Consider the following 13,268-nt stretch of genomic DNA (forward strand, 5'->3'; position numbering starts at 1 on the left):
AGCAGACACCAGAGCTCCCCTTACCCCTTCCCCAGATCCAGAGGGGCTGATGTTCACACACTCCCATACTGTCTGAGAATGAAGAATTCTCATCTTGCTGGGATGGAAATGAGAAGCAAAGAATGGTCAACAATTGGCCTTGGTTTTGAGCAGCTTCATTTCATAATTTTATAATTCCATGTCTGTTAAAATCCTACTATTTCAATAATTTCAGTTCTTATATTTCAAATTTATTTCAAAATAGTTCATGCATATTCTAGTCAAATAACTCCATGTAAAATCTGTACTCAAAATTAGTGCAAGTAATATAAACATCTTGGTTACAAAACTAATTTTTAAATTGTATCTACTAACCCAACCAACCTCTAACTTCTCAAACACAAAGCTTTTTAATATCTTTGAAAAACTGACTCTTCAAACTTCCACACATTCCTTGTTTAGAAAATTAACTGTACTTCTTCCTCCTGGATTCCTCTTTATTACCGATAATTTGTTTCATGTTTTGGGGGGAAAAAATGGAAAAGGAAGTGGCATTAACCTACCGTGGCCGACGTCGTCGTTTTTCTTTGTTTAAAGACACGTGCTTCTTTTCTATGATATGTCCTAGGTGGTCAATGGCGTCACAACACTGTTGAATTGTACCTGTTTTCAAATACAAAAACATTTCCAAAGGAGATACAGAGCTGATTATTATTAATAAATTATTTTTACAGGTTTATTGGCCTACATTCTTAATTAAAAAGGTAAGTTTACAAAAGAGCTAATACCTTTTCATCCTGCAGAATAAAAAATTTAAGTAAATGACTCATATTGCATGTCCAAAACAAAAAACAAAGCCCACATTTAAGACTGCAGGATAGCATGGTACACATGTGTGCACATGTGCATACAGAACCACCTCACCTAATGAGAGACTGCTCCACCAGCCCCCAGCCAGCAACACACAGCTTCACGCAATGGATTTGAGAAGGAGGAGACACGTCACAGGTATTGTGAAACAACATACCAGGCCAGAGCCTGGGTCCCTCAATTTAAGGCTGTTATTTAATGGGTTAAGTTCTTTGGTCTCCCTTCCTTTTATGTAGGTTAAATTACATCATAGCTTAATAATACAGCCAGTGTAGAATAAAAAAAGAGTGTAGAAATAAAACAGTAAACAAACTACAGATGTCTAGGGCTATTCAGGAAATGAGCCCTATGCAACTAACTTCGACTTCTGTTACCAAAAAAGTTTTCTCTCTTTGCTGTTTAAATGTGACAGTGATTTTTAAGAGTAAAGTTTCACTTGCCAAGAAAATTCACCTATATAAGATGTTGAGATAAACAAAGCAATTTTAATTTGTTTGATGGCAAGGACTAAATCTTAAGCATTTTGGCCCATAGCAGGCTATCAACATGAAGGATAACAGAGCTCAAGCTGTCTTTTAAAAAAATAAACAGAAACCAAAATCTGGGTAAGTGAAAGAGAAGTTCTGCCAGCACACAGTTGTGTGACCCAGTTCAACTGTTCAATTCCTGGGTCCTTGCCCCAATGAGTTGACACTGACTGGTGTGATCACCAAGAAGTCTTCCAGCTCAAAAACCCAAGCATGTTCCTAACAGCTTCTGGGCAGAATTTAATTGCAGAGACTACCACTTATTACTCTCTTTCCTACTTTAGCCTATTTCTGACTTAGTATTGTTATTATTTCTTAATTATAGTCAAAATAGCTTTATCACAATCTTGTAATGAGACCTGTTTTCTGCTTTCTATATTGTCATTGATGAATTCCGAGACAGTGGCCACATCCCATTTTCTCTATATTGTGCAATCCATGTATTTTCATATTTTGTGTCATCACAGTAACTAGCTAGCTTCACTGCAGTGTCACAATAACACCCTCCCTGGTAAGGATCTTTGACAAGCCAGGGGTCAAGCCCAGTGGCCACCAGGGGTACATGCTGAATCAGAAGAGGAAGGCAGAAAAGGCTCTGACAAACTGGATCTGAAGCACTGGGGTGGGGGCATATCTCCCCACCACATTTATCACTGTAGATATAAGGTATGAGAAAAGAAAACACCATTTTAGGAGGCTTAACTCCTGAGTGGAAAAGCTCTCCAAGACCTGTAAGACAGAATTAAGCTTGGTTAAGACCTACCTAAGGATTTCTCATCCGCATGTGCTAAGGCCAGACTTTCCATATATGTAACCAAGGCTTCAAACACAAACTGTTCTACCAGAGCCTCTTCTTCCCTGTAAAATAAAGACTATTGAGACTTACCTAAAAAAATAATAAGCAGAAATGATGAAGTAAAAAATGTAATGTCATTAAAGAATATATAAACTAAATGTCTTAAAAAATGGCTGCAATGTTTTAAAATATAAAACAACCTAAAATACTTCTCAAAGAAGACTTCCTTAAGAGCAGACCAAAGGTCCCATCAACCAAAAGAAGCAACACTGGCTGCTTCTCTGCACACAAGTACCCCTCCTCTCCTCCACCTGTGCGATTGCTCAGAGCACATAACCTCAGAACACTGTTCCGATACCCATTAAAACGAAATGTTGTAGGAAAGCTCTGACACCACATCCAAGTTCCACTGAAATAAAGGAAATTTAAAAGCTCTCAACCTATCCAAAAATAAGTACAGCTAAGCCTTTCACAAACATTATCTGGTACATGAAAAGAGTTAACTCGGTCAACAATACCTGTGGATCACCTCCTTATACAGAGTAAACTCATGGGTGGGCCAAGGGAGGCCAGCTCTCTTGATGAGCGTTTGTTCCTTAGTAACACAGGACAGCAATGACTAAGTCTAAAATGACAGGTATAGGCACTAAGTCTCGTAGGAGCTCAGAGGAAAGTAAGAATTGAAAATTCTATCTGGGTGAGGAAGTGCCAGGTCACCACACCACCCTGGGAACGGGAGCAAGGTGCTAGAGGACAGGGGGACTTAGGAAATACAAACTGGTGTTTGATTTGGCAGGAGTATCATCCTCAAGTTTTTCAAAGCTGAATCCTAGGAGGAGCAGGGCCTCCAGGGTTCTACAAGTGCTGCTTCCCCCCAGTGTCCCACACCTAGATCTGACACTGAAAATAAAGGATGTTACCAATAAATACAGGATATGGGCAAAGACATGGGACAAAATGAAAATCACAGAAGTCAGCCAGCAAACCGGCAAAGCTTGAAGAGAATGTTCATTTGGAAAAGCAATTTGTGATAAAACTACAAAAGCTGGAGCTGGAATTTGGGGGGAACTTAGAAGGCCAGGCTAAGTACAGTAGTTTTTATCTTTAACCAAAACCAGTTAAAGTATAAGTAGAGCAATGACATGACAAAATGATACTCTAAAACTGTGCTTTCTGGAGAAAGGCATGCAAAACAGTTTACTGTACTTCTATTATTCAACATGCAAGGTCTCAAAAAATTTCTCTCTCATGCACCGCTTTTTAAAAAGCCACTTGGAATGTAGTCCAACAAATGACAGTATCCATGGAAGAAGACAACAGGGAAAGGAAACAGCAGGTCAAACCCAGGAGAGAAGAAAAGGGAGCCTATGAGCAGTCAGGGAGAGCCAGTCACAGCAGGAAAGCAAGCACCCAAAAAAGACATTGTTGACAGCTGTCTCAGCTAAGACCTTGGAGTATGGACTTTCAATCTGGCCAGAAGACCCAATTCCTCTCTGAATCCAGCCTCCCACGACCAGGTGCTTGAAGTTCCCCTGTCTGTGCTCAGCCTGGATCAGCATACAGTGCTCCTTAATCCCATAGGAGAGTTCTACTTTGACCCGCTCCTGACAGACAGAGTATATAGATGCAGAAATTAAAGGGCAGTACACCCTCTCACAGCATTTCTCCCAGACATCGACTGTTATTCTACCTCACACCATTTCTGGAGACTTCTGCTGCCCAGGACTAATGATGTACCCTTGTCAGTTGAATCCTTTGGAATGGCTCCTATAATCAGGGAAGCTGAAGCCAGTCTCCATTCAGCAGAGTCTGCCAGGATCCTTGACCTAACGCTGAGAACACTGACATCCCAACACAGCCATGCCGTGCCATCTCCTTTCCAAAACACAAGAGTACACCACTTAGGGTACAAACACAGATAATGGAACAAAAAGAATAGGAAGAGAGTAACATAAAGGTCAGGAGAATGATGAACTCAGGACAGGGAATGTTGTAAAAAGTTGATGAGGCTCTGTTTCTTAACCTAGATGCTGAGTATGCAGGAGCTTGTTTTATTATTATTATTCTATAAACTTCATACAGTTTTGTTCTTTTTAATCAAGGTATAATTGATATATAACATTCTGTTAGTTTCAGGTATACAACACAATGATTCAGTATTTCTATACAACTGACTCTCTTTTTAAAATTGAAGTATAGTCAATACACAATCTTAGTTTTCAGTATATAACACAGTAGTTCACCAGTTACCCACATTATTAAATCTTCACCCCAACTAGTACATTACTAGCTGTTAACATAGGAAAATATTACAGAATCATTGGCTATTATCTCCATGTTGTTCTACCATCCCTGTGAACAACTTCTATTATGATTGAGAATTTTTGTACTCCTTTATCCCCCCCACCCTCCCCACCCATTTACCCTGGCCCCTCCACAATGGTAACCACCAGTTACTTCTCAATGTCTATGAGTCTATTTTTCTCACTTTGTTTTGCTTTGTTTTTAGAATCCACAGTAACTGAAATCATGTGGTATTTGCCTTTCTCCACTTGGCTTATTTCACTTAATCATAATACCCTCTAGTTCTACCCATGCTGTCAAAAATGGATCTCTTTTTTGATGGCTGAATAAAATTCCATTGTGTATATGTACCACCTCTTCTTTACCCATTCAATCTATAGATGGACATTTTGGTTGCTTCCCTATCTTGGCTATTATAAATAATGAAGCAATAAACATAAACATAGGGGTGCATTCATCTTTCGAATCAGTGATTTTGTTTTCTTCAGGTAAATTCCTAGAAGTGGAATTACTGGGTCATATGGTATTTCTATTTTGAGGTTTTCGAGGAACCTCCATACTGCTTTCCACAGTGGCTAGACCAATTTACATTGCCACCAGAAGTGTAGGAAGGATCCCTTTTCTCCATATCCTTCTCAACACTTGTAATTTCTTGTCTTTTGGATAGTGGTCATTCTAACTGGTGTGAGGTAGTATCTCATTATGGCTTAGATTTGCATTTCCCTGATGATTAGCAATGTGAAGCATCTTTTCATTTGCCTGTTGGCCATCTGTATGTGTTCTTTGGAAAAACATCTGTTCAGGTCTTTCAACCAACTTTTAATTGGGTTGTTTTTTTGGTGTCAAAGTGTATGTGCTCTTTACATATTTTGTATGTTAACCCCTTATCAGATTAATCATTTATCAATATATTCTCCCATACTGTAAGTTGCCTTTTTGTTCTGCTGGTGTCTTTCAATGTACAAAAGCTTTTCAGTTTGATGTAGTCATACTTCTTTTTTGCTTTTGTTTCCATTGCCTGGGAAGATGTGTCCACAAAAAAATTGTACAACTTTATGTTCATTAGATTTTGCCTGTTTCTTCTAAGAGTTTCATGGTTTCATGTTGTACATTTAGATCTTTAATCTCTATACAGTTGACTCTTGAACGATTGTATGGGGCACCAGCTCCCCCACCCCAGCCAGAATCCATGTATGACTTTTGATTCCCCCAAAACTTAACTACTAATTGTCTTCTACTGACCAGAAGATTTAAAATAACAAACAGTCAATTAAGAGAGATTCTCAAGATGGCGGCATGAGTAGGGTGCTTGAAATCTCCTCCCAAACCCATACATATTTTGAAAATACAGCAAATACAACTATTCCCAACAGTGACCAGAAGATACAGTACACCAGCCAGGATACATCTGCAAGAACCCAACATCTCATGGAAAAGGGTAAGCTACAAACCCGTGATTGCTGGGACCTGAGCACTGCCCCCACCCCAGCTCACCAGCAGGAGGAAGAGAATCAGAGTGGGAAGGGAGTAGAAGCACAGGACTGCTAAATAACCAGCCCTAGTAATCTGCCCCGGGAGCACAGACACACATGATATGGTACAATGGATACTAGAGGAGTAAAAGCAAAATCCGAGACTGAGACTGCAAACAGGTTCACACAGCCTGCTGCCTTGGGACAAAAGAAAATCAGTCACTTTAAAAGTCTTAAAGGGATGGGAGAAGCCAAGATGGTGGCGTGAGTAGGGCAGTGGAAATCTCCTCCCAAAACCATATATATTTTTGAAAACACAACAAATACAACTAATCCTAAAAGAGAGACCAGAAGATACAGTACAATAGCCAGGCTACATCTACACCTGTGAGAACTCAGCACCTCAATAAAGAGGGTAAGATACAAGCCGCGGGCTGGCAGGACCCGAGCACCCCCTGCCACCCCAGTTCCCCGTCGGGAGGAAAGGAGTAGGGGCGGGAAGGGAGAGGGAGCGCAGGACTGCTAAATACCTAGCCCTAGTCATCTGCACCAGGAGCGCACATACACATTGTGTGGTGTGCTGGATATTAGGGAAACTAAACAGTAAAATCTGCGAGCGGGTCCCTGCAGCCAGCTCCCCTGGGACAAAGGAAATGTGAGTGCTTTTAGAAAGTCTTAAATGAACAAGGGGCCTCACAACTGGATTGCAGCGTCCTGGAACACTCAGCCTAGCACCTGGGAATCCCGGTGAACTCCAGGCACGCTAATCTCTTGGGCAACAGTGCAGCTCTGAAGTACCTCATGGCGATAAACAGCCTCCCATCCATTCTCCAACGGTGTGGCCATGCCATAGCAGGGGAGCAGCCATGCCCACAGCAACTGCCCAGAGCCTCCTCCACAGCTCACCGGGCCATACTCAAGAGGCCGCGCTGGTGCACAGCAGCCCAGCACAGACAGAGGAAGCCAGGACAGGGCGCGAAAGGTTGCCATTCTCGCAAGAGACCACACCCAGCACACCGGCCTATTCCCAAGGGGCTCTGGGCTGCCCCGATGACTGCCCCGTCTGCGGCAACTCAGGAAATAAAACCGGAAGCTGCTCCCTGTGCGCGGGACATTGTTCTCCCAACCAACACATGCGTCAACTGCCTATGACCACCTCTATTACCATGAAAAGGCAGAAGAATTTGATCCAGTCCAGACTTACCCAGACAACTCCTGAGAGGGAACCTGGGGAGATAGATTTAACCAATCTTCCTGAAAAAGAATTCAAAATAAAGGTTATAACCATGCTGATGAATCTGCAGAGAAATATGCAAGAGCTAAAGGATCAAGTTAGGAGGGAGAATACAGAAAAAAACAAACTCTGAAAGGACTTAAAAGTAGACTTGATGACATGCAGGAGACCATTAATGGAATAGAAATCAGAAAACAGGAACACAGAGAAGCTGAGGCGGAGAGATAAAAGGATCTCCAGGAATGAAAGAACATTAAGAGAACTATATGACGAATCCAAATGGAATAATATTTGCATTATAGGGGTACCAGAAGAAGAAGAGAGAGAAAAAGGGATACAAAGGTCTTTGAAGAAATAATTGCTGAAAACTTCCCGAACTAGGGGAGGAAATAGTCTCTTAGAACATGGAGGCCACAGAACTCCCTACACAGAGGACCCAAGGAAGACAACACCAAGACACATAAGAACTAAACTGGCAAAGATCAAGGACAAGGACAAAATATTAAAGGCAGCCAAAGAGAGAAAAATGATCACCTACAAAGGAAAACACATCAGGCTATCATCAGACTTCTCAGCAGAAACCTTACAGGCCAGCAGACAATGGCATGATATATTTACTGCAATGAAACAGAAGGGCCTTGAACCAAGAATACTGTATCCAGCACGATTATCATTTAAATATGAAGGAGAGATTAAACAATTCCCAGATAAGCAAAAGTTAAGGGAACTTGACTCCCACAAACCACAAACCACCTCTACAGGATATTTCAAAGGGACTGCTCTAGACATAAGCACTCCTAAGGCTAAATAGATGTCACCAGAGAAAATAAAATCACACCAAAGAAAGCAGACCAACCAAAAACTAACTAAAGGTAAAAAATAAAATCAACTACTCACAAAAGCACTCAAAAGAAACAAAAAAGAGTACAGAATAAAACACCTAACACATACAGAATGGAGGAGGAGGAATAAGAAGGAAGAGAAATGAAGAATCATCAGACAGTGTTTATAATACCTTAATAAGCAAGTTAAGTTAGACACTTAGTAAAGAAGCTACCCTTGAACTTTTGGTAACCACGAATCTAAAACCTGCAATGGCAATAAGTACATATCTTTCAATAATCACCCTAAATATAAATGTACTGAATGCACCAAACAAAAGACACAGAGTAATAGAATGAATAAAAAAGCAAGACCCATCTATATGCTGCTTACAAGACTCACCTCAAACCCAAAGACATACACAGACTAAAAGTGAAAGGATTGAAAAAGATATTTCATGCAAACAACAGGGAGAAAAAAGCAGGTGTTGCAGTACTAGTATCAGACAAAATAGACTTCAAAACAAAGAAAGTAAGAAGGGATAAGGAAGGACATTACATAACGATAAAGGGGACAGTCCTACAAGAGAATATAACCATACTGAATATATATGCACCCAATACAGGAGCACCAACATATGTGAAACAAATACTAACAGAATTAAAGGAGGAAATACAAACCAATGCATTCATTCTAGGAGATTTCAACACACCACTCACTCCAAAGGACACATCCACCAGACAGAAAATAACTAAGGCCACAGAGGCACTGAATAACACACTAGAACAGATGGAACTAACAGACAACTACAGAACTCTACACCCAAAAGCAGCAGGATACACATTCTTGTCAAGTGCACAGGGAACATTTTCCAGAATAGACAACATACAAGGCCACAAAAAGAGCCTCAGTAAATTCAAAAAGACTGAATTTCTCCCAACCAACTTCTCAGACCACAAAGGTAAAAAACTAGAAATAAATTGTAAAAGAAAACAAAAAGACTCACAAATACATGGAGGCTTAACAAAATGGTACTAAATAATCAATGAATCAATAACCAAATTAAAATAGATATCAAGCAATATATGGAGACAAATGACAACAACATCACAAAGCCCTGACTTCTGTAGGATGCAGTGAAGGCAGTTCTAAGAGTAAAGTATATAGCAACCCAGGCCAATTTAAAGAAGGAAGAACAATCCGAAACGAATAGTCTAAAGTCACAATTATCGAAATTGGAAAAAAGAACAAATGAAGCCCAAAGTCAGCAGAAGGAGGGACATAAAAAATATCAGAGAAGAAATAAACAAAATTGAGAAGAATAAAACAATAGCAAAAATCAATGAAACCAAGAGCTGGTTCTTTGAGAGAATAAACAAAATAGATAAGCCTCTAGCCAAACTTATTAAGAGAAAAAGAGAATCAACACAAATCAGAAATGAGAATGGAAAAATCACGACAGACTCCACAGAAATACAAAGAATTATTAAAGACTACTATGAAAACCTATATGCCAACAAGCTGGAAAACCTAGAAGAAATGGACAACTTTCTAGAAAAATATAACCTCCCAAGACTGACCAAGGAAGAAACACAAAAGTTAAACAAACCAATTACGAGTAAAGAAATTGAAACGGTAATCAAAAAACTACCCAAGAACAAAACCCCAGGACCGGATGGATTTACCTCGGAATTTTATCAGACACACAGAGAAGACATAATACCCATTCTCCTTAAAGTGTTCCAAAAAATAGAAGAAGAGGGAATACTCCCAAACTCATTCTATGAAGCCAACATCACCCTAATACGAAAACCATGCAAAGACCCCACCAAAAAAGAAAATTACAGACCAATATCCCTGATGAATGTAGATGCAAAAATACTCAATAAAATATTAGCAAACAGAATTCAACAGTATATCAAAAGAATCATACACCATGACCAAGTGGGATTCATCCCAGGGATGCAAGGATGGTACAACATTCGAAAATCCATCAACATCATCCACCACATCAACAAAAACAAAGACAAAAACCACACGATCATCTCCATAGATGCTGAAAAAGCATTTGACAAAATTCAACATCCATTCATGATAAAAACTCACAGCAAAATGGGAATAGAGGGCAAGTACCTCAACATAATAAAGGCCATATATGATAAACCCACAGCCAGCATTATACTGAACAGCGAGAAGCTGAAAGCATTTCCTCTGAGATCAGGAACCAGACAGGGATGCCCACTCTCCCCACTGTTATTTAACATAGTACTGGAGGTCCTAGCCATGGCAATCAGACAAAACAAAGAAATACAAGGAATCCAGATTGGTAAAGAAGAAGTTAAACTGTCACTATTTGCAGATGATATGATACTGTACATAAAACACCCTAAAGACTCCACTCCAAAACTACTAGAACTGATATCGGAATACAGCAAAGTTGCAGGATACAAAATTAACACACAGAAATCTGTAGCTTTCCTATACACTAACAATGAACCAATAGAAAGAGAAATCAGGAAAACAATTCCATTCACCATTGCATCAAAAAGAATAAAATACCTAGGAATAATCCTAACCAAAGAAGTGAAAGACTTATACTCCGAAAACTATAAGTCACTCTTAAGAGAAATTAAAGGGGACACTAATAAATGGAAACTCATCCCATGCTCATGGCCAGGAAGAATTAATATCGTCAAAATGGCCATCCTGCCCAAAGCAATATACAGATTTGATGCAATCCCTCTCAAATTACCAGCAACATTCTTCAATGAATTGGAACAAATAATTCAAAAATTCATATGGAAACACCAAAGACCCCGAATAGCCAAAGCAATCCTGAAAAAGAAGAATAAAGTAGGGGGGATCTCACTCCCCAACTTCAAGCTCTACTACAAAGCCATAGTAATCAAGACAACTTGGTACTGGCACAAGAACAGAACCACAGACCAGTGGAACAGATTAGAGACTCGACATAAACCCAAACAAATATGGTCAATTAATATTTGATAAAGGAGCCATGGACATACAATGGCAAAATGACAGTCTCTTCAACAGATGGTGTTGGCAAAACTGGACAGCTACATGTAGGAGAATGAAACTGGACCATTGTCTAACCCCATATACAAAGGTAAACTCAAAATGGATCAAAGACCTGAATGTAAGTCATGAAACCATTAAACTCTTGGAAAAAAACATAGGCAAAAACCTCTTAGACATAAACATGAGTGACCTCTTCTTGAACATATCTCCCCAGGCAAGGAAAACAACAGCAAAAATGAGCAAGTGGGACTACATTAAGCTGAAAAGCTTCATTACAGCAAAAGACACCATCAATAGAACAAAAAGGAACCCTACAGTATGGGAGAATATATTTGAAAATGACAGATCCAATAAAGGCTTGACGTGCAGAATATATAAAGAGCTCACATGCCTCAACAAACAAAAAACAAATAACCCAATTAAAAAATGGGCAGAGGAACTGAACAGACAGTTCTCGAAAAAAGAAATACAGATGGCCAAGAGACACATGAAAAGATGCTCCACATCGCTAATTATCAGAGAAATGCAAATTAAAACTACAATGAGGTATCACCTCACACCAGTAAGGATAGCTGCCATCCAAAAGACAAACAACAACAAATGTTGGTGAGGCTGTGGAGAAAGGGGAACCCTCCTAACACTGCTGGTGGGAATGTAAATTAGTTCAACCATTGTGGAAAGCAGTTTGGAGGTTCATCAAAATGCTCAAAACAGACCTACCATTTGACCCAGGAATTCCACTCCTAGGAATTTACCCTAAGAATGCAGCTATCAAGTTTGAGAAAGACAGATGCACCCCTATGTTTATCGCAGCACTATTTACAATAGCCAAGAATTGGAAGCAACCTAAATGTCCATCGGTAGATGAATGGATAAAGAAAATGTGGTACATATACACAATGGAATACTACTCAGCCATAAGAAGTGGAAAAATCCAACCATTTGCAGCAACATGGATGGAGCTGGAGAATATTATGCTCAGTGAAATAAGCCAAGCGGAGAAAGAGAAATACCAAATGATTTCACTCATCTGAGGAGTATAGGAACAAAGGAAAAACTGAAGCAACAAAACAGCAGCGGAATTACAGAACCCAAAAATGGACTAACAGGTACCAAAGGGAAAGGAACTGGTGAGGATGGGTGGGCAGGGAGGGATAAGGGGGGGGGGGGGAGAAGAAGGGGGGTATTAAGATTAGCATGCATGGGGGGGAGGGAGAAAGGGGAGGGTGGGCTGCACAACACAGAGAGGACAACATTTTGCTAAGCTGATGGACAGTAACTGTAATGTGGTTGTTAGGGGGGACCTGATATAGGGGAGAGCATAGTAAACATAGTACTCTTCATGTAAGTGTAGATTAAAGATTAAAAAAAAAAAAAAGAAAGAAAGAAAGAAAGGGGGATTACTCCTTGATAGGATAAAACTATTGGTAAATCAAAGATCAACGCATGCTTTAAATATCCTTAATGTTGATCACTTAAAGGGTGTCAAATGATCAGCTATGGAGGTACTCTTTTCTGATAATATTCCTTTCTCTTAATAAAAAAAAAAAAAAAAAAAGCAGTCCCTGTGTGCTGACCTCCAATGAGTTCTGCACAGTGGTATAGAGGGCATGTCAAAGTGTGGGCAAAGGGTCTGTTTGTTTCTATACAGAAGATCAAGGCCTAGCTTGGATACCCAGAAAATGAACTAAGATACGATATGACGAGGAGCTTCCGGCATCAGCACTCTCTGGAGGACTTGTGCCAGGGGGATGATCATCAAAAAGCCTCCACAGGGATCCGGGCGATGCTACGGTCGTGGCTGCGTCCACCCCACCATTTCCTGGACTTGCCATTGGAATGAGGAGGAAGATGTCTAGGCTGGCATGTGCATACAGTGAGACAACGAATTTGACCGGATCTGTACTGTTGGAACTCAACCAGGAGTTGGGAGGGGTGCAAGGTGTAGCACTCCAAAATCTTATGACTATAGACTATCTACGGTTAAAAGAACATATGGGAGGTGAACAGATCCCAGAAATGGGCTGCTTTAATTTGTCTGATTTTTCTCAGACTGTTCAAGTACAGTTGGACAATATCCATCATATCATAGACAAATTTTCACAAATGCCTAGGGTGCCTAAATGGTTTTCTTGGCTTCACTGGAGATGGATGGTAATTATAGATTTGATTTGTTTATGTCACCTATTCCTATTATGTTAATATGTGTGTGCAAATTAGTTAGT

At 40.0% G+C, this 13,268-nt stretch overlaps 1 protein-coding gene across 4 annotated transcripts in view; it reads right to left on the bottom strand.

The window, feature by feature from the left end:
* The window catches only part of PRKDC (protein kinase, DNA-activated, catalytic subunit), a 219,990-nt gene that overhangs the window by 146,251 nt on the left and 60,471 nt on the right, over window positions 1-13,268 (bottom strand). For all 4 annotated transcript variants that reach the window (XR_012128154.1, XR_012128155.1, XM_073229489.1 and 1 more), the window contains 2 exons: window positions 2,140-2,234; window positions 543-642 (listed from right to left, as the gene is read on the bottom strand). Coding sequence is in view for 2 of the 4 variants with exons in the window: in XM_073229489.1 (XP_073085590.1) it covers window positions 543-642; window positions 2,140-2,234 (195 nt within the window). In the remaining 2 variants the exon portion in view is untranslated. The remainder of the gene's footprint in view (window positions 1-542; window positions 643-2,139; window positions 2,235-13,268) is intronic.

This window comes from Manis javanica, chromosome 2 (genome assembly GCF_040802235.1).
Source record: "Manis javanica isolate MJ-LG chromosome 2, MJ_LKY, whole genome shotgun sequence".
NCBI classification, from domain to species: Eukaryota; Metazoa; Chordata; class Mammalia; order Pholidota; family Manidae; genus Manis; species Manis javanica.